General features: G+C 43.4%; 1 protein-coding gene across 1 annotated transcript in view; it reads right to left on the reverse strand.

The window, feature by feature from the left end:
• The window catches only part of AFF1 (ALF transcription elongation factor 1), a 174,197-nt gene extending 149,614 nt beyond the window's left edge, over window positions 1-24,583 (reverse strand). Inside the window, exons 1-2 of the mRNA XM_016213073.2 lie at window positions 24,487-24,583; window positions 13,305-13,378 (exon numbers count right to left, since the gene is read on the reverse strand). Of these exons, the coding sequence (XP_016068559.2) occupies window positions 13,305-13,342 (38 nt within the window). The 5' untranslated portion in view covers window positions 13,343-13,378; window positions 24,487-24,583. The remainder of the gene's footprint in view (window positions 1-13,304; window positions 13,379-24,486) is intronic.
• Window positions 24,584-25,428: the final 845 nt, after the last annotated feature.

Here is a 25,428-nt window from a genome sequence, read left to right on the forward strand (position 1 = left end):
GCTTGCTGTGTAAAGGAGTAAACAAAAGCAGCAACCACAACCAGAAAGAGAATTTCCCTGACTCAAGCAATGTCCCTCCAGCACCTTCTACTGACCAACTTTAACACTGCGCTCACTACAAAGGAGAAATGCTCCAAGTCCATTATAGCAGAGGTGGTACTGAAGGGTGAATGTAGAAAAGAGAAGCATTAGTTGAAATTTGGCAGAGGTAAAGGCAAAGATGGGAGTACACAAAAGGACAAATGAATTTCTTCGGTGATCAGAGTTTTAAAAGAGGTGTTATTTTGGTGGAACCTTCAAAGATGAGTAAGATTTTGATAGACTGGGGAGGGAGGGGGGCTGGGAAAGTGAGAAAAAACTCATTCCAGGTTGAAAGGACAGTTTTATTATTAATTCTGGGACCGTGGGCAAACCATTTAACTTCTTATAGCCTACCTACCTTATAAGACCCCTGTGAGGTTAAAATGCAACAGTAGATGGTGAATAACACTTTGAAAAAAGTTGAAAGCATTAGATGAGCACATAATGGTAATATCTTTACACAGTGGAGATGCAACACCCATGAGCTGAAACCAGCACTCAAGCCCATCAACTAGAGTGCAAGCTCTAGTGTGAGCTCCTGCCAACCTACAGTCCCTCCTCTCCCCAGCCTCTCCCCACACACATCCTAGGCAACACTGTGACATCAAAACTCCCCACAAATCAGTGCTGAATGAATGAGTGAATCTTGGATTACCACAAGAACAGAGAAGACCCTCCACTTAGCTAACCTGAAGAAAATACATGATTTCTTATTGACTTAAAAGGTTAAAAAGTATATTAAATATCTACTTTCTCTACCCATAATTAGGCACACATATCTTGATGCAAACCCTAAACTTAATCTTAATGTAATATAATAGGAAAAAGAAATTAATAAGGATTTTATTGAACAATGAATGCATAGCACCACCTACCCAAACTCTTAATAATATAAATTCCATAACAACAAACAGAAATCAGAATAATTACCTGAGCCCACGGTCCGCAGGCTGCCAGGCGCTGTTACACACTGGGTCTCAGAGCACAGGAAGGCTACTGCCCAATCGGGCCCAAACTTTTAAACCTACTAGAGGCTTTAGGAACACCACCGAGTTCAAATTCTCCAGGCCCTAAACACTAAAATGATCAAAGGCAGGTCAACAGAAGTGGAAGAAAATACAGGGTGGGGCAAACGTAGGTTTACAGTTGTCCATGTGGAATACAATAATTAATAATAATAATATAAGAATAAACCGTGTCACATACTCACAATTGTAAACCTGCGTTTGCCCCACCCTATTTATTAAATCTCAACTCAGTGCCGGGGCTCAGTGGGGTTTTAAAAATTCATTATCTCGTGTAATTCTTATTATTTTCAAGTAAAGGAAGTGGAATTTGGAAAGGCTGAGTATCCTGCCAGCATTACACAGTCCAGTGGGGCCAGAATTCAAGCCCAGTCTCACTGATTTCAAAGCCAACTCTCTCCCTTTGAAGGCAGGCTGCCTCTCCAGAGCCTCAGAGAGCCAGTGCGGACCGTCCTACTCACCCGAGTCACCACCGTAGGTGGAGGACATGAGGACAGAATGGGAAAGTCACAGTGACAGTAAGGACTGACTCAAACAGCCTCCCATCTCACCCCATTCGTTGCCTTCGCTCTCAACTCTTTGGTCCTTTTCAAGCTGAGAAACACATATTTTTTTTTAAATGTATTTTTCAGACAAGATATATTCTCTGCTCTCTGTCCTAGCTGCACATCAACACCTCCATTCTTAAATTAAGGACGATTTCCTATCTCAGTCATCAAGTGCTCACTGGAGGAAAGTACGTCTCTGCCGGATGTCGAAAGATAATCTAAAATGAGAACTGCTACAACTCCTAACCGTTGAGAGCTTGATTTATTACCAGGGCCACCACCTGACATCTGTGCGGTGCTCTCCAGGCTGCAAAATGCTCTCCGAGAGAGCACACATGATCTCACCGCAAGGATAAAAACAGCTCTGAAACAGGCAACTGGCGAGACTCTAACCTACTGAGCTCAGGTGGGCACCGCCTCATCTTTTCCTTCCATCATCAGCTTAGTCACCCCGCCCCCTCCCAGCCTTTCTTGTCCCCACCCACCTTCCACACCCCAGTGTACAGACATCAGCCTCGTTCCTTCACTAAAGAACACGCGCGTTCCTCTGACCGCTGGAGCCATGAAGCAACCTCCCAGGAGCAAGCTTTCACCTAACACTCCTTTACCATAGCAGAAAAGAACAGTCGGCTCAGGATCTCAGACCCAGGCCTGAGTTTCAAACCAGAGCTCAGAAAGTGCTTTCCTGCCACCAGCTTCTGCCAAGACAACAAGGGACAGGGGTCAAGGACTTGGGGTCTGGGCGACAGAAGGAAGGTGGCTTAAATATCTGCCACTGGTGAGTCCGCTAACCTTTCCTTTTTTCACCTGTAAAAGAGAGCCTCTTAGGAAGCGGTGCAGTGGAAATGAAATCACGCCTATAAAATACTTCTTAGCACAAAATCGGGTCCCTGTGCTCTTTATACATTAGCTGCTATTGGCATCTGAGCTCACAAAGCAGTGTCAAGCGGTAATGTCTCCCACGTTCTCACCAAGGGAATGGAAGGCTCTCAATACTCTCTTATCCGTAGCTGAAAACACCTAACTGAAGGACAGCATCTCTCTACCCACCATCCAGGGGCAGGCTCCCCTCCAGCTGTGACCTCTGCTCCTTTCTCAAGTCTCACAACTGGTTTAGAATATACACTCAGAAGGTGATTACCAAACATTTGGAAAGTCAGTAAACACATTAGAATTCTTCGGTGCCCACTGCCTTACCAGCTCCATTTGGGTTACAAAGGGCAGCTTCTGACCTCCAGTTGTTTAAAATCTGGTCAGGACTTGGACTGACAGCAACCAAGGAGCAACGTGAGAAACCAGCGAGATAAAGCGTGCTGGGGAGCTGGGTGTCCAAGGAAGGGGAGTGGACGAAGGTAGACAGGCCTTCGATTGCAGGGTTGAATTTAGAGAGCAGTTACCAAGTCTTCATTCAGTAAGATGCTAGATTATTAGGGTTAATAACAGTGTTTTAACAGTGTTGCTTTCTACATAAACACTGAATATACAGTGTTCAAACACTGTAATTTTGGTCAAAGGTTTTGATCATATGCAAAGCCCTGTACTACACAAATAATAGGAATACTAACTTTAAACTTCAAATGTAAACTTGCAAACAGCCTTTGGACTTCTTTACAAAGTTCTAAGAATTTACTTAAAAACTGACCTCTTTCTGCACTGCACACACTAAGGGAGTTTTTCTCTTGATGTTGGGTGAGGAAAGGAGCGGAGGGGGCTAAGCCCTCAGTCTTCCCAGAGGAACAGGACTCAAAAATTCTGCCCTATTCCCCCTCATTACAACAAAAACACAGCTGAACTCAGTGCTCTTCAATTCTCAGCCCTTCAGGCTACCTGCGGGGCCACCCGGGCAGCACGCATTTACCCCGGGCAAACCAGGGTAACAGCGGCCGCCTCCCGGTAACCATAACAAAGATCTTCTCCACTGTAAGCAGTCAAAACTCCAACGAAGCGCAGCCCCACGCTCACCACGAGTAAACCCTGTTTTCTTTTAATTAAAAAAATTTAGAGGTCATCCCTCAGCTTTGTTTACAAGTAATGAGTCCAGCAGCCCCCATTTATCACCCCTGGAGATTCTTTTTCACTTTGATGTGAAAAGAGTCAGGGCCCTTTGTGACTACTCCAACAGCAGTCCTTTTATTTGCAAACGAAAGCCTTGGCCCCCAGTAAGAACCAACTGTCAGAAAAAATCCATTGCCTTTCCCTCCAATGATTTATCAGAGGTGGGGAGAGAGCTGGCTTTAAGACAACTTCGCAGCCAGGGTCCCCAGCTCACACCTAATGCACTCCCGACCTTCGCAGGCGGCCTGTGTTTGCCCAAAATGCCCCTTTTCCCAAATGCCACTGCTCCTGAAACACAACCTCCCACTTAAAGCCATCCCATCTGGAAGGACTTTCTCTCCCTCTCCCCTTTAAGCTTTCATAGAAAGCACAAGCGGCTAAACATTACTTATTGTTTGGGTGTCTGTCCCTGAGGGCACCTCTCCAGAGCAAGGAATATGCCAGCACTCTGACTTGGTCCTAATAGTGAGGTCACAAGACACCCGTATCCCCACATCTTTACCAGTCTCTCGCATGATAAGGAATTGAATATTAAGGATGTTGGCAAGGAAAGATGATTTAAAGATTTCTTGATGGATCTAAAAATCAAGGTGATAGTCAAAAAGAGGAGGGTATAGAGCTGGACTAGGGAGATATTTTAAAGGAAACGTTAGAAATAGGAATATTACTTTTGAAAGGACACAGCTCACACACGCATTTTCACAAAGTGACCTGCTCTTGTAACCAGCACCCAGGTCAAAATTCAGTACACCACCAGCACTGTCGACTATTAAACTACCATTAGCAGAAAGACTTATTCTTGAATCTAACCGAGCTTTAGAGTTTAATTCTATTCTGCAGGAAATACCTGGCAGAGAAACAGGGATTTTTAACCTCAGCAGTGCTGACTTTTGGAGTCAGAAAATTCTTTGTGATGGGCCATCCTGTGCCCTGTAGGATGTTTAGCAGCATCACTGACCCCACCCACCGGATTATGACACCTGAGTCTCTCCAGACATTCTCAAAGGCAGCGCTCCCCCCGCCCCCACCCCAACTCCACAGGATAAAATTATCCCTGATTGAATGCCCTGATCAACTACCCTCTACCCTAGCTTCAACCAATCAGCAGAGACCAGGACTCTAACTCATGATTAATGATTTTCCTCCTATATAATCCATCCCCTGGAAGCCATCCAGGAGTCAGGTCTTTGGGCATTAGCTAACCTGTCTCCTGGCATGGGCCACTTCCTAAAAGAAAACCCTTATTTTCTTTGCTGCAAAATAAATAAATAAAATCCTGGCTGAGAACCACTGGTATATAAGAACAATTAAACACACTAAAAGGAAGCAAACAGGTCCGGGCCAGGTAGCTCAGTTGGTTAGAGCATCATCCCGATACACCGAGTCAAGGCACATACAAGCAACCAATGAATGCATAAACAAGTGGGACAATAAATCTATGTTTCTATCTCTCGCCCCCCATTCCTCTCTCTCTAAAAATCAATAAATAAATTTAAAAATTAAGAAAACAAGAGGAAGCATCCAAAATGTTAATTTTATTAGGTCCAAAACTGGTGTGCAGGTATGTAGGAAAATAACCATACATTTTTAAGAGATGCACATAAAGCGTGCAGAAATGAAAAATAGATGTCTGGGATTTGCTTTAAACTATTTCAGCAAAGAAAAATAAGAAGCAGAATAGACTTTAAAAGTGTGGCACAATACTGAGAAATGTGAAATCTGGGGAAAGGGTATTTGAAAGTTAATGAAATATTCTCCCTACTTCTACTAAAGTCTGACTATTTCTATGATTAAAAAATTTCTTTTAAAGAAGACAAAAGGAGAGAGTAGGCCAGAACTATAATTAAGCCTATACTAAATTAGGTTATCATGACCAATCAGGCCCTATATTAATTACTTCTCTCTTTTTCTCTCTCTCCCTTCAGATTCCCTCTTCTCCCTAACATGTCTTGGACAACACCGCATGCTTTCTATAGCTATAATAAGACCTGGTCACCTCACTGTATCTATTAACATCATCTTACCTATGTAAAGATATACAATCCAACATCTACTGTTTTAAAATCAATTCAAAGCAACAGAAATGGAGGCACTCTGCACTGCAGGTTATGAAGGCGGCATCATCTGTGAAGGCACTGGAACCTGTTAGTCAAAAGCAGAAATGAAACCGCACGATGCCTCGCGTGTTAAATGTTAGTGTAGCAGTTAAAAAATTTTCCCGACCAAAGCAAACTCATTGCCCCATGATTCCCTACACTCTGCTTAACACCTCCAGCTATTAACCTGGCCAAGCTTTTGCTTCCTGCAGTACAGGGAGGCTGATGACCACCTAATGTGACCCCTTTACAGGGTTATCATAAGGTACAGAAAAAAAAACTCAGATTCTGAAATGACATCCTCCACACTTCTGAAAAATAGGGGAAACAGGAACTGAAATTCTCTTTTTCCCAACTCTGCCCCACAGACTCCAAATGGGCCTGATTGCCACAGCTTCAGAAGAAAAAGATTTACAGCTGAAGCCCTCCTAAAAGGGAAAAGCTCTTCCCCAAACCAGAATAGTATAAAAGTAGTACCCCTAACAAAGACGGTGCAATCTAAACAATTGAGCTCACTGTCCTTCTGATCCACCACCATGGGCCAAAGTGTCACCTACACCAACAGAATGCCAACTGCCTAGACTAGTATATAGCACCTGAAGGTGCTATATAAATACTCATTCATTCTCTTCCAACTCTCAACATTAGTAGAGAGTTCAGGGCTGAAGGCAAAGAGAAAAACCATATGCAAATAAATCTGAAACCAACCCATGGGCACAATGACTTGTGAACTTTGAATAATCGGAAGATGACTCTACACATAAATCTGTCTGCCTTACCAGAAAACAATTCCACTCCTAAATACCTACCTCAAAGAAATAAAAACATGTGAATGAATGAAAACACATAATCCATAACAGCCAAAGAGTGGACACAACCCAAATGCCCATCAGCTGGTGAATAGTAAACAAAATACTGAAATATCCATACAATGGAATATTATTTGTCAAAAAAAAAGAAATGAAATATTGACACATGCTACAACACAGGCAAATCTAGAAAAGCTTACTCGAAGTGAAAGAAGCCAGTCACAACCAACCACGTATTATACGGTTGCATTGACAGGAAATGTCCAGGATGGGCATAAATATTAAGCAGATTAATGCTGCCTGGAGTTGAAGGCAGGAAATAGACAGTTGTATCTATTCAGGGTACAATTCTGAAATTGGGCTGCAGAGATGGCTGCACAAGTCAGCAAATTGACTACCATTAAAGTGTACGCTTAAAATGGCGCAGAAATTATATCCAATGAAGAAGTTTAAAAAAATAAAGACTATGCTACCTATAAAAAAGACAATACTATGCAGCAGTGTTTTCTTATACTTTGTAATTTAGGACAACCCCACAGCCAATAATAAACATAAGCAGACCACAGTAAAACTTTAAGTGCATCCACATGCCCTGCAAATGCACACACTCTGCGTTTTGTTTTGAAAGGTCTGCTACCTCTAACGTCCCGCTTCTTATGAATACCACTCCTGCAGCAGCTCACTGAGGATTTCCTTCCATCCAGAGCTGCCGCTAAATGCCTGTCTCCTCAAAGTAGAATTAAGGAACCTACTTAACTCCCCTGAAACCTACCACTCTGCCAGCATCACCAGAGTGGTTCACTTCAATAATTTATCTAGCGAGGACCGAGGATGCACCAGGCACGGTGATAAACACTTTACACGCATTATTCTCCTTTATCCCCATTTTGATGAGGCTTTAAGAGTGGGGCGATCTGCCCGGGTACCCAAAGTGTCAGAGATGGAAACACAAGCCACACACATGATAACAGATCACATGGGAAATCATAGATGAAGTGGACTTTACTGGTAAAAATTACTCAACATTCCTGCAGTGTAGTCTAAACTTCCCAAAATTTAACTATTCCTTGGGAAGTAACTAATTCTGAAAAAGATTTCCTCGGGATAAGAAGTTTAAAATCAAACTTTTCTAAGCCGATGAAACTGAGTGATTCAAACTACATAAAATGAAGGGAAACAATGAGTTCTGTATACAAAACATTATTGCACTTGTAAATCAGGCCTAAAACAACTTTCTTGGGAAATACAGGAAACCTCTCTATTTCCCGTTCACAATTCCAGGTGTGGATTATTTACACTGCCCAGGCCAAGCCCCGGCTTCAGGAAAACACGGCCTCCAGCCATCAATCTCTCCAGTAAGCATCTGGAAGTCAGGTCCCTGATTTACTCACACACAGGAAAATCTGTCCATATTATAGGTGTTAATCAGCTTAACACCTTGTAGCTTCCTCGCTAATTGAAGACTCTCCTCAATTAGCTAGAGTTACACATTATTTCAGACTCTCCTGGGAAGGAGAGCTACCAGGACTACCTATAATATGGTTCAGGGTTGACAAATTCAATCCCTCAAACCTCCCCCAATACTGAGAAAGCTATCAGCAGATCTCCTAAGACATTTATAAGAAGTAGCCACCCTAACGGCAGAAAACAATAAAATGATGTCCCCAAAATCTGGGGACATGGCCTGAAATAAATTTCTTTCATTCTTATGTTTTATCTCAACATGTTTTCCCCCATCAAGTAAAATTTCCCAGCATCTACCCCAGCTTTCCTCTCTGGCTTCACTTACCTGGTCCCAATTTCAGAAGAATGTAATTTAGCACACACTCTGTAAAAACTAACTTTGAAAATAATGTTGAATATAAGCTAATTGAAAAAAATAATTTTTTAAAATTTAATTTTAGTTTCGGGATTCCAAGAAGAAAGTGAGAGATTTCAAGCAATAGGTTCAGAAGGGTAAGAAGGAGAACCAGTTAGTGGCAAAAAGCCAGGTTCTCTCTTTCAACAAAGAAAAAGAAAGGAATTAAAAACTCCAGGAAATCTTTTGGCTTTTGGCTCGGAGGCGGCCTAGGTGCTGCTTTCTTCAGTTGTCCCGAATCCAGGTTCATCCGACACCAGTCGCCTCCACTATGCCACCGAAGTTTGACCCCAACAGTCGCATGCCCGAGGTGCACGGGCGGGAAGTCAGTGCCACAGCTGCCCTGGCCCCTCGACCAGTCCCCAGCGTCTGCCTCCAAAACAGGTTGGTGAGGACATAGCCAAGGCAACAGGGGACTGAGAGGGTCTGAGGTTTAGGTGAAACTGACCACTCAGAACAGACAGGCCCTGCGTGAGGTGCTGCCTTCTGGCCCTGCCCTGACCGTCAAAGCCCTCAAAGAACTGCCACAAGCCAGAAACAAACAAAACACATTAAGCAGAGTGAAAACACCACTTCTGATGAGGCTGTCAACACTGACCGACAGATGAGGTACCGATCTTTTTCTTTTTTTAAAACTTATCTTTATTGATTTCAAAGAGAGAAAGGGAGAGGGGGAGAGAGAGAGAAACATCAATGATGAGAGTCATCGACCGGCTGCCTCCTGCACGCCCCCTGCTGGGGATCGAGCCTGCAACCCTGGCACGTGCCCTGACCGGGAACTGAACTGCGATCTCCTGGATCATAAGTCGATGCTCAACCACTGAGCCACATCAGCCTGCTGCAGCAACGATCGTTAGCTAAGGAACTCTCTGGAACCATTAAAGAGATTTTTGGGGCCTGCCCAGTCCGAGGGCTGCCGTGTCGATGGCTGCCATCCTCATGACATCATAGATGACATCGGCAGTGGTGCAGTGGGATGTCCAGCTAGTTAAGAAGTACAAAGGGAAATATTTAAAGATCATTTGACAACAACAAAAGCTCCAGGAAAAATAAAAGCACCTTTCCAAGATAAAGCGATGTAAAATGTGGCATGAATTTCAACAGTGTACCCAGCAAAAGATAAGAGTTCATTTGTCCTGATCAATATGAACCTTCTCTTTCAAGTGGTACTTGGGTTGACTTTGAACCTACAGAGGAGAAATGAAGCGCTAACCATTATTTTCCTTCCTGTTCAAAATAATGTAAATAAGGCTGGTTGGTTTTTCAACTGTTATTGTCAGTTTAAAGACAAAGCTTACAAGGGCACAGGTAATTATAAAATAAAATGTGCTATCAACCTGGACAGCTTAAAACTAAATGCAGAGCTAGTAGTTGGGCAAGAAAGAGAGAGAAGTGGAAAGAGTAAGAATAATTACGTTATCACATGAGACTACAGGAAAAAATTAAAAATTGATGGAAAAAGTAAAAAAACATTTAATATTGGTTACATAACATATAACGAATATAGTAGGTTAATGCAGAACACATCATTATAAAGATTTTTTAAATGTTAAAGGTATTTAAATTTATGAAATAAAAAAAACACAACAAAACGGAATTGAAAACCTAAAAGAGTCTACTGTATATTTAAATAAAATTCAAAAACAAGCAAAACAAACCCATGGTACTACAAGTCAGAACAGTGCCAGCCTTTGAGGGAGGTAGTAGCTGAAAGGGGACAAGCCAGGGTTTCTGAAGTGTCGCTTGATTGGTTACACAAGTGTGTTCACTTTGTGAAAATGCATTAACTGTACTAATAGTATCTGCCCTTTTCAGTCTTTTATACCTCCAAAAACAATTTTTAGAAAGAACAAAAAGAAAGGGGAAGGAGAGGAAGAGGGCAGAAAACATAAGCGAGCTCAGATTCATTAGTGTCTACTACTGATAAAACCGGAAATCACAGAAAAGGCCTATTATTTATAAGAACTGAAAAAAGTATTGTCTTTACATGTTATATTCATAGTCTGTCCACGTGTATGACTTCTGATAGCCCTGAGCAAAGGGAGGGTTCACACTCAGACTTCTATTTAGTTTGAGTGATTAGAGCTCCACACTCGATACACATCTGTTTCCTTTAAAGTGTGTGCTAGTCCTGGACCAGTGCCACATGAATCTGATGTTTTCGTCTGTACTACTAAAAGATTAAAGCCTATCATGATTCAGCATTCAAACAAGTGAGCTGTTGCTATATATTAAAAACAGAGCTCCATTTAGGATTCCCCCTCGCTTATCACGTGTACTGGGTATTAAAATTAAAAGCAGCACTTCAGGGAGAGGAGAAACTAGAAAGATAAAAATGTAACAAATAATAAAAACAACTGCTAGAATGTTACTGGCAAAGGGCAGTCACCCATCCTAATTTAATTAGCAACAACAGGAAACATGTAAATAATAGAATGCAAAATATCTTTTTAATCTTGCCACTGATAATACCAGAAATTATACTGGATATAACGTCAACTACTAGAAATTTCTGAAAAAATCAGATCTCCACAAAATCTTAAAATTAAAATTTAAAATGTCTTCATTCCCTTTAATTTTTACCAATCTGATATTTAGGTTCTTTTGTAGGAAGGCCCAGTTTTAATATTCTATAGAATTCAACACTCCCTAATTGATGAATTTAAAGAGACCTCAATCAAAACGTCAACAATAATTTTTCTAGAAAATAACTAAGAACTTTAGAACGCACGTAAAAATGTAACCAGATGTGAATATCTATGAAAAATCTTAAAAATGAAAAGTAATGACAAAGAATCTGATTGTTAGGATCTATAAAAATACAGTAAAATAGTATGGCACTGTTGGCAGAAGAAACAATCGATGGAACAATAGTCCAACAATAGACTCAAGAATGTGATGGAATTTAGACACAGCACTCAAATCAGTAGGCAAAAGATAGTGATTTAATAAATTATGTTAAAACAATTGGTTAGACCTCTGCTTTAAAAAAATGAATAAAGCCTCCCTAACATCTCCTGGACTTTTTCATTTTCTTATTTATATGGAAATTTACAACACATACTTTACACAAAAAGTAATTACAGATGGATCAAAATACTACGCAGTCAAAGGCAAGTTAAGAGGCCTAAGCAGCTAACTAAATGTGTGAATCCAACTGTGTGGGGATTGCAGTAAACTAGAAAACATCTGCGCATTCCCAACTTTTTTTTTTTAATACCAGATCTCTCTGGGGCAGGCTGACGCAGTGGATGTCTGAAGGAAGACGTAGGCTGGGAGTTCTGGCTGACCTGTAGCCTGAGGGGATTCAACATCCTCGCACACCTGAGAAGTACTGATGACACACCACTTGGAAAGTTCTGAATTAGAAAGCTCGTGCCTGGTCTAAAAGAGCGGTAGCTCTTCAGATACGGCAATGCTCGACCGATGCTCGACAGATGCTATTAAACCTTAAATTTTTCAAGAGAAGATAAAAGTCTAGACTGTTATTAAAAAACACAGGCAGACAGACCTTTTAGAATACTATGAGGGGCCGGGCAAAGCCCATCTGTTGGCCAGATCTATCCCCTAGGCCACCGGCTTACAAATTCTGATTTAAATGCAAAACACAAAACCATTCAAGAGCTGCAGAGAACACATGACATTATTTTCACAATCCTGGAGCAGGGAAGACCTAAGCACAATCAAAACCAGAATACATAAAGGACAAGACAGTTAACTACATAAAAATTTAAAACTTATGTGTAACTAAACAAGCCTAAAGACAGAAGACAACAGTCTCCCCAGGGGCTCCAGCAGAGTGAGGAGTGTTGCAGCCTGGGTCACATGCCTTCTCCGTGGGGGAGGAGAGTATACCATGTTTAACAGCAGTACCAGAACCACCTGGAACAAAGAGTTTCTTACTTGAACAGAAACGGGGAGGAAGCAGGAAAACATCCAGGATGGACAAGCGCCATCATCTATTACTCAAAAAATATTAAGTTTGAATCTACATGTCTCATACTTGAATATGTTTTTTAATATCGACTAGTGTTAAAAACAAAAATAAAAAACTAATCAGTGATATTAAGAATTCTTCCTGCCCGGCCGGGCGTGGCTCAGCGGTTAAAGCGTCGACCTAGGATCCAGGCGATCAGGGTTCGATTCCCGGTCGGGGCACATGCCCGGGTTGCGGGCTGCAGCCGATCAATGACTCTCTCATCATTGATGTTTCTATCTCTCTCTCTCCCTTTCCTTTCCTCTCTCTGAAATCAATAAAGATATATTTAAAAAAAAGAAAAGAAAAAAAAAGAATTCTTCCTGGCTATCAAATGAGTTATTCTTAATAACTGCTTCAGAATGTGAATATGGACCCTCAACAACACTGGCCATGTAGTATATGTAAGAAGGCAGGTCACTGCATGTGCAGAGTTGGAGGGAGAAATGTAAAAGTCAGAAAATGTAATGATGACAGAATTTCTTTCTTCAGGGCTCTCATGATAAGGTGGATTTCATCACGGTATTCATTTCAGCACATGCTGAATATGCACACATTTTACCAAATCAGTGCAATATGGACCAGTATCTTGAACACTGAATTAGGATGCTGATCTAAGGTAACATCCACATGTTTAAAGAAATGAGGTGAGACTCAGAAAGTACTAGATTTAAAGAAAGTATGTAACCAGTCTAGCAGGTTTGACTTCATGTAGAGAAACTAAAATGTTCACACATTTTCATGGACCAGAGAGTTCATAAGTTGCAAAAATGAAAAGGAGCTAATTTGTTCTTTCAAAAATAGATTATAAAATTAAAATATCACTTTATTTTTGAGTCAGAGATTTCATGGTTACCTGTTGCTGCTGCTGCTGACTCTTTCAGTAAACGCCATTGCTGCCAGTCAGTGGAAAGTGACAAGTCTATTCATCTGAAAGAGAAAGAGCTTGTGAATATCAGTCTATTAGTAAAACTCATAGGCATGTCTGACCTGTAAGAAATTTTACTGGAGACAGAATTCAAAGTCCTCATTTGAATTAGAGAATGGTTCTTTACCAATTCCCAAGTTGCATGAATAAACTGACTAGCATATATGAAAGACAAAATGCACTTTTAATTTTAAAGCTGCTACTCAAAGCCATTTCAGCAAGAAGAAAAAAATGTGCACAAGTTTATCATGAGAAGAAAGGAAATAACATTTCCCCAGTGTCTACTATGTGCCAAGCATTGTGTTAAATACTTTTTTAAATGACAGTTCACGTAAACATTACAATAAACGTGCAAGGTAGATATTAATGTCCTGTTGTACAGATAAGAAAACTATAACTCAGTTTTAAGTAATTTGCCTGAGATAACAGGTTACGTCAGTGTCCTCACTAGAATCAGGAGGAAGAAAGGTAGAGTATGCAAGAGAAGGGAAATCAACATTGATCTTTATATACAAGAATTCAACACTTAATAAAAAGAATTTTTAAAGCGCGCCCCAGTAAAACCCAATCTTAAGATTTTACTTCCACTCATAAAAGGTACTTAATTAATCCCCACGGCAATTCTTGAGCATTCTCTCGTAACAGTACTGGGTAGTGTGTGTGCATGTGTGTGTTATTCAATGTGGGCAGATGGCACTCCTACTATCTTATGTTTCTCTAGAAACAACCTCTCTTTCTATGGTTAACACTATCAACAGCTGTTTCCTTTTTCCTTTCTTGTGTGTTTGTAAATTTATTGCACTTATCCTAACTTGCTTTAAATAGTTTCTATTTTTCAAACATCCTTAAGGAAAAAGGTATGTTAATATATTATCTTAGTACAGATTGAACAAACTATTTGATACAAATGGAAATGCTACATTAAACTTGTAACAATTTTAGCTGCCTGCTTGTTTAAGAGGCTGTTACACTTTTGGCTGAAGTTTAAACACTGAATATAGTCCTTCAGCTCCACTCTGACTCCTGGTAAGGTCTTTTATCTCACCCTCTATGAAATGAAAATTGCTGACTTGAAGACCACAATGTTTCCATATGAGTAGACATAATCTGTCACTCCTCTCTCTTTCCCCAAAAGAATGAAACATGGATGCTGCAAATATTCTAATTAAACACACTGGTAGAGCTCTAAGTTTTTCAGGGTCAACTATGCTTTGCAGTTGGTCTCTCCTCCAACCAGCTACAGTGGCCCTAGGCAAGTTTCCTAAATTCTCCAAATTCAAATCACGATCTCCCCCACCCCGCCCCCAATACCACCTTATTCTCTCTCACTTTCCCTCTCTCAAACACTTTTCTCTTTCTCCCTCTTTTTCTATCCTGCCTTTCCTCCTCCCTCCCCCAGCCCCACCATCTTCTCTCTTTCCCCTCCAGACCTTCCTTCCCCTCCTGACCTTTTGCTGTTCTCTCACTTTCTCTTGGCATGCAGGACTGGCACATAGTAAGTGATCAATAAAACAGGCATTCATTTTGGCATTAACCTTTCTAACGCTGTAAAGGCTTTTGAAGAATCTGTGATGGCCATCCCCTTCCCAGTGAAGATGCCCCACCTGCCTGTAGCCCCACAGCATTCACCCCTAGGACAGAGAGAGGGCAGTTTGGGCTGTTGGGGGCTGCCAACCTGAAAGAGTGGTCCTGAGTTCCCTCTTTGGTCATTTACTCACTGAGCCAACAAATATTTCCTGAGCATCTACTCTAAGGCAGGTACTGAGAATAGGAGAGTAAAGGAAACAGACTCTTGCTATCATCTGAGTTTACAAACTATAGGAGGCAAAAACGAAACACAGTATATAGATGTTAAATATTAAAAGATGCTCGAGAGAAAAACAAAGAGAAAGTATAAAGTGCCAGGGAGGAAGTGAGGTAAGGCGTTGCAATTTTATATAGGGTGGTCACAGAATGTAACATTTGAGCAAAGACTGGTGATAATAATGTGTCCCTGTAGGTTCATCAACTGTAACAAACACAACACTCCGGTGGAAGATGCTGATTTGCCGGAAGATGTGCGTGTAGGGGTGGGGAGATCCATGAGAAGTCTGTGCCTTCAGCTCAAATTTGCTGTGAACCTGAAAGTGCTCCCAAAGTCTCTTTCAAAAAAGTGGTCCTAGAGACTGACAAATCTAAGACTGACTGAAGAATTCAGTCGAACTCCTGGGTGTCATCACTGGCTTGTTGGGTGGTGGGTGGAGTACAAGATGAGAGAGACATTTTCTGAGGGATTTGGCCCCTGGGCACAGCTAGGGACTTGTCTGTGCAACTAAACTTCACAAGCTGGCTGGGAGGCACGGTCCTTTCCAGAGAGGCAGGGGCGAGGAGGCTGAGTCACCAGATTATTGACTATCTCAGTTATGTCTCACAGTAAGGCCAATTCGGCCCAGGCAAGGCTATTCAGGTGTATGATCTGCTCAGCTGCACGGAGGAGCCATGCAAGTCAGCTATGGGGTCAGGTAACAATGGAGGCCTGCTGTGGTCAGGAAGGTATTATCCTGAACCACTGCTAAGAGAGGAAATTAGTACATGATTCTGTTTAGCAGTTCTCCTTCAGAGGATCTTTCTTTAAAATATAGTCATGCCCTGGCTGGGTGGCTCAGTTAGTTGGAACATCATTTGTCCCATGCACCAAAAGGTTGCAAGTTCAATTCCCGTCGGGGCACATACCTAGGTGCCGGGTTCAATCCCTGGTTGGGGAGTGGGAGGCAACCCACCAGTATTTCTCTCTCTCTCTCTCTCTCTCTGAACATATCCTCCAGTGAGGATTAAAAGAACAACATATATATAGTCAGATACCTACAAGGAGGTATGTGCAATAATATGTTGTTTAAAGAAGAAGAAAACTGGTAACAACCTAATACAAACCAACACAGAAATGCGATGTATCCTAATGGATACATCTTTTGATGTTACATTGCATGTTGTGATGTATCCTAATGCAATGTAACATCAAAAGAATAGGTTTATGCAAACAAGATGCTGAACAAAATGCACAATGTGAAAAAAAAGCACAACGTGAGCCACTTTGGTTAAAAAGAAAAGGCGTCATACTTATTCATGATAATACACACGGTGTGCATGCACATGTACCACACTGTTAGGAGCAGCTTTTCTGAAAAAGGGCACTGGCACCTTTCATTCTTTATGCGATGAATCCTTTATTACCTGTGTAAACATTTTTTTTTTCTCTAAATCTGGGGATTGGGGGGAAAATGCACTGGTCTATAAATATTGAAATCAGAAGGTCTTCCTGAAATTTTCATACATTTTGTATCATTTTCACAAAATTATAAAGACAAAATGGAATAATAAATGGAGGGGTGTTTAAACCCTCCCATTAAAAAGAGCAGAAAAGATAACAACACAGCTCTGTTTTGTTTATTTTTAAATATGTTTTTATTGATTTGAGAGAGGAAGGAAGAGGGAAAGAGAGAGAAACATCATGGGCTGCCTCCTGCACACCCCTCACTGGGGATCAAGCCAGCAACCTGGGCATGTGCCTGACTGGGAATCGAACTGGCTAGCTCTCAGGGCATGGGACAACGCTCAACCAACTAGGCCACACCGGCCAGGGCAGCATGGCTCCTTATTAAAATGGAGCGGTGCTGGATAGCAGAAAGAGACCAGGTTCAAGTGAGACAGGTGATCACTTTGGGCAAACTAAGCCCTACCAGCCTCAGTGCTACCCTCTGTAAAATAGAAAATTGCCTATTTTACAGAGTTACTGAGAAGAGTGAATTATATGACCTAGCTAAAATGCCTAGCACACTGACACATCACAGGCATTCAATACATAACAGCTCTTGTTATTTAAGTCAGCAATGTCTATGTTCAATCTCATGTACATAACACAGGCTATGTCTCATTTAGAAATGTACCTGCCAGGTCTATTTAAGTGACCCTTCTTTAGTCCTTCCAGTCTCTTGCAAAACAAACTTATTTAGAAATAAAAATGTCATGTATATCAAACTGCTCTTCTCCCAAAAAAGCAGGTAAAACAGTTCAAGTAAAAAAAAAAAAAAAAATTTTTAGTGTTACAAACACACCATACCCCCATATAATTACAAGGAAAGAAAAAAGAGGCCTGGCTGGTGTGGCTCAGTTGGTTCAGTGTCGTCCTGTGCACTGAAAGGTCGCCAGTTCGATTCCAGGTCAGGACACATATCCAGGCTGCTGGTTCAATTCTTGGCTGGGGTGCGTACAGGAAGAAACCAATCAATGTTTCTCTCTCATCAATATTTCTCTTTCTCTCTCTCTCCTCTCCCTTCCTCTCTAAAATCAACAAAAACATTTTTAAAAAAAAAAAAGGGGAGAAGAAATACAAAATATGACTCAGGATATTTTCAAATATTCTGTTCTAGGTCATTATGCGCTTCCAAAACCTAGCACATTCCAGGCAACCACCTCTCAGGAGTCTTTTTTTTTTTTTTTTAAATGACATGCTAGTTAAAAGGCCTGCTTTGCAACCTTCCGGCTCCTATTTTACAGAGTTACTCAAGAAAATACTGCTCTTCTCTAAGGTCTCAGCTTCATTCATCAGTAATACGGGGATTCTGTAGGGTGAAATAAAATGCCTGTAGTAGTTTTAGCATAATGTCCAGCTCATGGTAAGCACTCAATAAATAGTAGTAGTTGTGCTGGTTATTTTTGTCAACCGAAGCACACGCTCCAGAGAATTCATACATTAGAGAAGCTTTTCCATTGGACAAACAGTTACGCAGGTCTCAAAGCCCCATGACCGTGACCCAGTTTCCTAAGGAGAATATGAGGGAAAGAGCTCAGTCTGGAGGCTAGAGGATGCCTGGGCTTGTCAGCAGTCCCTGGTCAGCTGCACTCCCCTCCCCTTCCCCTCCAGGAAGAACAGTCTCTGCAACAGGCAATGTGTCAGAGGTGAGTCAAGGGTCACACACTCTGTTTTCATCTGAATTCTCCAGAACTCTACCACATGTAGATCATAATCTCCCCGGGGTCCCAAACAGACAGATCGCCTCCAGGTCCCTGAGCTTTCCAATGCCACATGGAGCCCTCGAGCTTAGAAATCCATAATGGAACACAGTTTCCCCAACCATCTCTTCTCCACTTCAAATATTTGTCCAAGGGAGCTCTGGCATTACCCCAAACCCAAGTACACACCCCATATCTTGTAGGCCCCCTCTCATCATTCGGGTCTCAGCTCAATGACACGTTCTCAGAGGCCTTCCCTGATCCTAACAGCTAACAGTACAGTTGTGTCCTCGAGCACACTCTCTCTATCCCATTATACGCTATATAGAAGTGTACCTCACTGCGAGTAACAATTGCTTAATTAATAGAGGTTTATATTTCTCTTATAGGAAGTCTAGAGAAGACGGTAGCTACTGATAAAGGTTTAGCTGTTCAGGGAGGCCACCAGGAGCTCTGTCTCCTGCTGTGCTCTATTCCGCACACTGCCTTTACGCTTGTTACCTCATGGTGCAAAAAGGTTGCTGTCCTAACCTGACATCTTATCTACATTCCAGGCAGGAAGAAAATGAGAGGATGTTGTGGTTAGGCCTTCTTCTGTCAGAAAAGGAATATCTTTCCCCAAAACTTTGGCTATCGAAAAAACAGAACTAGGTCACATGGCCTCGAGCTGCAGGGAAGACAGAAATCAGGACACAAACTGTCATCACTGGCTGAGAACAAACGTGATCTGTCACCTGAGGGTACAGTGGGTTCCGTGTAGTCCCACACACAATTAAGGTTCTCTTAGCAACAACAACAAAAACAAAAAGGGAATGGGCATTTTCCTACTCTAAAGAGACAGTTGGGGGGGGGGTCTCATAAGAGCCACTTAAATGCCTCGGCCCAGAAATACACGCTACTCCCACAGATGGCCTACTGGACAGAATTAGTCACATAATTCTGTGTAACTGTGAGGTAGAAAAACATGGGAGAACACATGCATATTAGTAGTTAAATGTTACTGCCTCATCCCCCAGGGGCTGGTAAAATGTCATATGATGCATCACCCCCATCTTAGAATTTAGAGCCATTAAAGAAGTTTCTTGGAACAAACTCCAAGTTAGGGATACTCAGTAAATCAATTATTTCATCTTATAAGGCAACGCTTACCATTTAAAAACACATTTTTTTGTCCTTCAGGAGTAATAATAGGAAATATTTATGCCACACTTAAGCTCTGCTCCAAGTACTTGCTAAATCTTAGTACCTTTCATCTACCCAACTCCCCAAGGGGGGAGACACTACTGCACTGTTAACCCCATTTTATAATGAGAGCCAAGCCTCCTTGGGCCTATGGCATTTCTGCACATTGTACAAGCAAAGGCACAAATGCCACTGTTCCAGACAATCTTTAAGGATGCTTGCACAGAGAACAGCCTTGGAGAACAGAGACGGTGGGTGTCTCCTTCTAGAGCAAAGGCAGAATGTTGATGGTCCAGTGTCATCAACATAATGTTTCCCTCTGGAGCAATGGGCAGGCATGCTTACTGCCCATTAAAAAAGATTAGGATTCCCTAAACTCAGGATTCCTCTCCTGTAATGCAACCCACTGTGTTTGCAGGTGTCACCCGGTTCTCTCCACATCCCCCTTTGGAAACTGGGGCTTAGGGAACCAGTGTAAGAAAATGTAGATACTCTGGCTACAGCTATTATGAGGAATAAAGTCATTCCCAGGAGTCCATGAAACTGTGGCAGGTGAACTCTGTTAGCTTGAAAGTAGGGTAAAATCTCAGAGCCTTCACAGTTCTTAACAAGAAGTTAAGTAATTTGCCTAAGGCCTGACAGCTAGTGGGTAGCATACCCAACATTCAAGCCCAAGCTGTCTGGCTCAGCAACCATACTTTCAAATGCTCTGCTATACTTCAGTAGTTCTCAAAGTGTAGTTCCAGCACCAGCAGCGTCCACATCACCTGCGAACATGCTACAAATGCAAATTCTTGGGCATTACCGCAGACCCACTGAATCAGAAACTCGGGGGAGAGTAGAGACACATCTGTGTTTCAACAAGCCTTCCAGGAGATTCTAATTCTCACTCTAAGTTTAGGAACCACCACTAGACTGTATATATCCACTGAATCTACAAGGTTGAAGGGAATGGTATGAGTATGTCCTGATTTACATAGCACTGTGAATTGACTTTTTAAAACCTGAGTAACAGATTTCAAGCATCAGGAAGATGGTTTAGAAGCCCTTGTATTTCATTTTTAGGAAGGTAAGGATCTTTATCTGGTGCAAATAAACACCACATGTCTGATGAATAGGTCTGCATAATATTTTCCTTTGGAGTCACAAACATATGTCAAGAATGCTAAATGAAAATACCTCCTTTCTCATTCCCATAATGATCAGAAAGAATTACTTAGCCAAGAAGAAACACTATTTATATTTTATTTAGATCAAGCTGTAATTCCTGAAAAACAGGAAACCACATATCAACACAGCCAATGCAGTATACCCTGCAGAAAGGGCACAAGGCTTTGAGTCACAGTCAAGCCACTTCTTCAACTCAATTTCCTGATTTTCAAATGGAAAATGAACTCCAACTTCTGAGTTACAATTAGACTTCAGTGATATGTCATGTGAGCGCCGGCAAACAGCTTTTGCGCTACGTGAATCTAAACTCCACCTGCACGGAGCTCTTTCTCTTTTTTGATCATGGTGTTATCAGTTTCTTCAATGCTTAGAGGACTGTCTGGCACCTAGAAGATGCTCAGTACTTGTGAAGTATTAGGAATGAATATGAGGTATTATATTAATGATGTAATTGATTCCTCTGGGCTCCACTTTTCACAATAATCTGTCTTTTAATAGGAAAAAGCTGCTCTAACAAGAAATCCTTAGTCATGTTTAAAATGGGCCAGATAATTTAAGAAAATCAGCTGATTTTCTTACCCTGGAGAACACGAGTGAAGGAGTTCTGTCCTAAGGATAAGACAGAAACTGCTATTAGCAACCCTGATGGCCTTACGGCCTCGTGGCTTCAAGTCTGTAACAAATTGTTGTACACATATAAACAGACAGGAATAAAGGGTGTGTACCTACAAAGAACTACATAGTTCACATTTATTTGTGCACTAGGACAGAATTTTAATAAATAGATTACAGGGTTCATGTAACCTATTTTAATAAAATCTGAGATTAAATTCAGCAAATATTAAATAAGCTGTATATAAAAGAGAGACTGCTAAAAAACCACTGCCAATTAGATATCATTTGGAACAGAAACCACTGTTGAATTTATAACTTAACCGGGGAAATATAATTTATTTACAAAGCTTTGTATGTTTATGGTGAATGGAGTTCCTTAATTTGTACTCTTTCCAACATACTTTCTCAATCTCCTGAAAAATTCGTTAACGGTCTAGTCTTGAAATAGGGGAACTCTGGGCTTTTAGCTTCAACAGACATATCTAAGATAAGGTAGCAAATGGATTCAAGTTGAAGGACAGTTTTCAGTGTAGGGCTTTAACAGTAAGGTGGACATCTCTGTTGCGTTGCCATACCTTGAGAGATATCTACAGGGCATACTGTTCCCTGTGTATGATCCTAATATTTATACGTAAATATAAATACATTTTAAAAAGTGAAAGCATAAGTCCATCTCAAGACTTGGAACAGTCAACTAACTTCAGGAAGGATTATGCAAATTTTTTATAAAAGAGCACAAATTACGGAGTTGAACATGAAACTTCTTTCACTTACTTCTTTAAACATATTGAAAACAAGTTTTTACCCATCTTTTCAACTCCCAAGGCAATATACAGTGCTTTGTATAGCTCAATAAAAAAGTAACTTTTAGTTCAACCAACTTGTTACAAAATTCAGTTAAACCGGATAGGAATAGCCAGTTTGACGTAGTCTACTTACTACTGTTTTATAACCCCAGTGAAACAGTGACTTCTGGTGGCAAAAAAATACATACACATTGTGCATTTGGTTGGAAAAAGCAATGTGTCAAATCACCTGGGCTTTACTCTTGCCATAAATTCTCTGTCTCTGGATGATTTTTGAATTCTAACTTAACACATTATGATTCTTTGAACTTGTATTTGTACAAAGTTGAAGAGCTAGGCAAAGGCAAATGCCAAAGACACTACAGAAATTCAATTGCTGCAGTAGATGAATAATCCATATTAACTCTGATACGTAACACTTCATTTTCTTCCTGCAAGTGGAAAGCAAAGAGATCACAATAATATACCTGCAAGTCTCACATCCCCAGCCTCATCAAGCCTGTAAGTTATATTTAGAAAAAGAAAAGAAGGGTGGGGGCGGGTTCCCAACATCTAAACTCATTTTTTTCAAAGCCTCGTGTCCCACTCTTCAACACCTCTTTCCCTTAAAGTGACCAAATCTGTCCCAAATCCTTTCCTTGGTTCCCTCTCCTCAATTAGCTGAATTCAAATTGGTTTTCCCTGTTTTAAGTACTAGTTATCTACTTTCCTGCTTTCTCTCCTAGACTCCTTTCATTCTCCTGGGTCATTGATCCCTTAGTTCTCTCCATTCCTTTTCTGCAAACGTATCTTCAAACACAATACTTCCCGACACTGGCAAGAGGCACCTTTAAATTAAAGCAGGAGGAATCATCCAGAATTTTCAACTCTCCCGGGAATTTATTTCCAGAATATCCACTCAAGGACTCCTTTCCACTCAAGATGAAAGGCAAGCGAAGGAAATACATTAGACAGAGGAAGTAAACATTGAAACAGGGCCATGCCTAGGTATTCTTAAGCCTCTTAGCAGCACTAGTCTCCCGGGTCCAAAGGTCTTTTTCTCGGTGGTGCCTTCGGTCCCGCTCGGGGTCGGACAGCACCTGGGCCTGGGCGAGGCCGCCGCCCACCTCCCACCGGCTCTGCAGGCCCTTCTCTCTGGAAGGACCTCGCACCAGCGGAACCCCCACACCTCTCGGGCAGGCCCTCGCCGGACCTCTTCGGGCCTCAAGGCCCGAGCTCCTCTCACTTCGCAGCTGCTCCAGGGAACACTGACTAGGTCTCCGCTTTAATTCACGGTTTCGCCTGGGGAAGGTTTAAAATCCGTCCGGTTCCTGGAAGGTATATCACACACCCTCCGCATCCGGCCTCCGACGTGCGCCCGCGGGGCCAACAGCACCCCGTCCCACCCTTAAAATACAAAACAAAACATTGTGTCTGCAAGCTCCCCCCCACCCCCCCTTGGAGGGCACACACCTGCCCCTCCAAAGCCAAGGGTCAACCTGGGACAATTTGCGTAACAATACGGGGGTGTGGAAAGTCTTCGGAGACAAACCGACTGGGAAAGTATCAAGACCCTCAAAGCTCCCCCCCCCCCCGCGACGTCTCCAGCTAACAGTACAATAAGGGAACGGACGACTCAGACGCCCCTCCGAGTCCTCTCCCTTTCAATTCGCCCGCCCCGGCGCTCGCAAAGTCGCCTGCGACAGTCACCGAGGCTCCCACACCCGAGAAAACGACCAGAATACATCAGCCAGTCCCGCGCTCCGCACGCGCCGCGTCCCTGCGCCCCAGGTGCGTGTCCCGGGGACGCCTCCAACTTTCCCCGCCTCTCCAGGGGCTGCGGGCCCCGAGCGCGGACGCGCGCCTCCGCCTCGATCGCCAGCAGCTGGGACTGGAACCGCTAACCTCGCTACGCGCGGGGGGGAGGGGTGACAATTCCGGGAAGGGGGGGGCCTGGGATGGGGCAGAGAAAAGCCCCGCTTTCACCCCTCGAGAAACTTCTGGGACTCTTCTATTACGCAACGCTGGGACCAGGTTCAAACGACCGGACACCTATCCGCTAGCCGCCGGGCGCTCCGGCAGATGTCTGGTTTGGGGAGGTGGAGTGGGGGAGAAGGCTGGGTCTCTCCCTGGGACCCCTCTCCCCGGTTTTTCTAGACGGTACCTGCCGCGCGTTTGCAAGTCAGGGCGGTGCAGGCTCCGCGTCTCCAGAGGTTCCCACCGGGAAAGTGGGAAGGCCACCAGCGACTTGAGTCAGCGCGCCGGGAAGCCGGCGGCCCGGCGGGGGAGAGCCCGCGCTTCCCGGCAGCCCGCGCCCGCGGGTCGAGGCCAGGCTAACCCCCAACCCGGGGGCGCAGGGCTCCGCTTACCTTCCAGACCTTTCGTCCTTCAGCCTCGGAGTCGCGGAGCTCGCGCCGCCTCCGCCCTCCCCTGACCTGTTGCGGTGGGGAAGGGGCGCGGGTGCAAAGGGCGCAGCGGCGGCTCGCCGGGGACGCGGCTCCCGAGCCGCGGCGGGGAGGACGCAGCTGTGCTCGCGGCGCGCGGGCGACCGGAGAGCGCGCCGGGGTCGCGCGCTCATCAGCTCCAGGCTCGCGGCTCGGCGCGCCGGTCGCCCCGGAACGCCTGGAAGGCGAGGCCCCGCCCCTCGGGAGGCCCCGCCCCGCGCGCCCCGCCCTTCTCCCCGGAGCCGCTCCGCCCGGCGCCGCCCGGCGCCGCCCGAACGGCGAGGAAGCCGCGGCCCTGGGCCCGAGACCCGTGGGAGGGCGCGGGGGGCCGCGGGAGCTCCGGGCGGAGCGCCGCAGGGCGGCCCCCGCCGCGTGGGTGACCCTGCCCGGGCTGGTGTGGGGCACCAAAGCCTTCTTGCTTCACAACGAGATGAAGCTCAGGGTCAAGTTCTGCCTGAAAGTGTCAAGAAGCCCCTTTGCGAGAAGCCTCCTATACAATGGAAACAGCCGGTGCCCTTTTCGGAGGAGAGAGTAACTTCTGAGGAGAGTTTGGCAGTTTCTAAAGGGCTTTTCATACGCGGGCCTGTCGCATCTTCACAGCAACCTTATACCATATGATTTATTGTTGCCGTTACCTAAATAATAAAAACAAAGCGCTGAAAATGGGTATTGTTGCTAGCTACAGAGTGGCATGGGAACCCAGGTCTTCGAGCCCAGCCTCCAGGGCCTTGCTCTCGCCAGCCCACTCCCAGGGAATCCTAGTGGATGCAGGGGCGCTGGGAGACCGGCCCAAGGAAAGAAGAGAGAGCTGACAGCGTCTGGTTAGCTTGCTGCCGACCCTTCTGCGAACCCCAAAGAAAAGCATTA

The sequence above is a fragment of the Miniopterus natalensis genome, chromosome 1, assembly GCF_054644295.1.
Source record: "Miniopterus natalensis isolate mMinNat1 chromosome 1, mMinNat1.hap1, whole genome shotgun sequence".
In the NCBI taxonomy this organism is placed as follows: Eukaryota; Metazoa; Chordata; class Mammalia; order Chiroptera; family Miniopteridae; genus Miniopterus; species Miniopterus natalensis.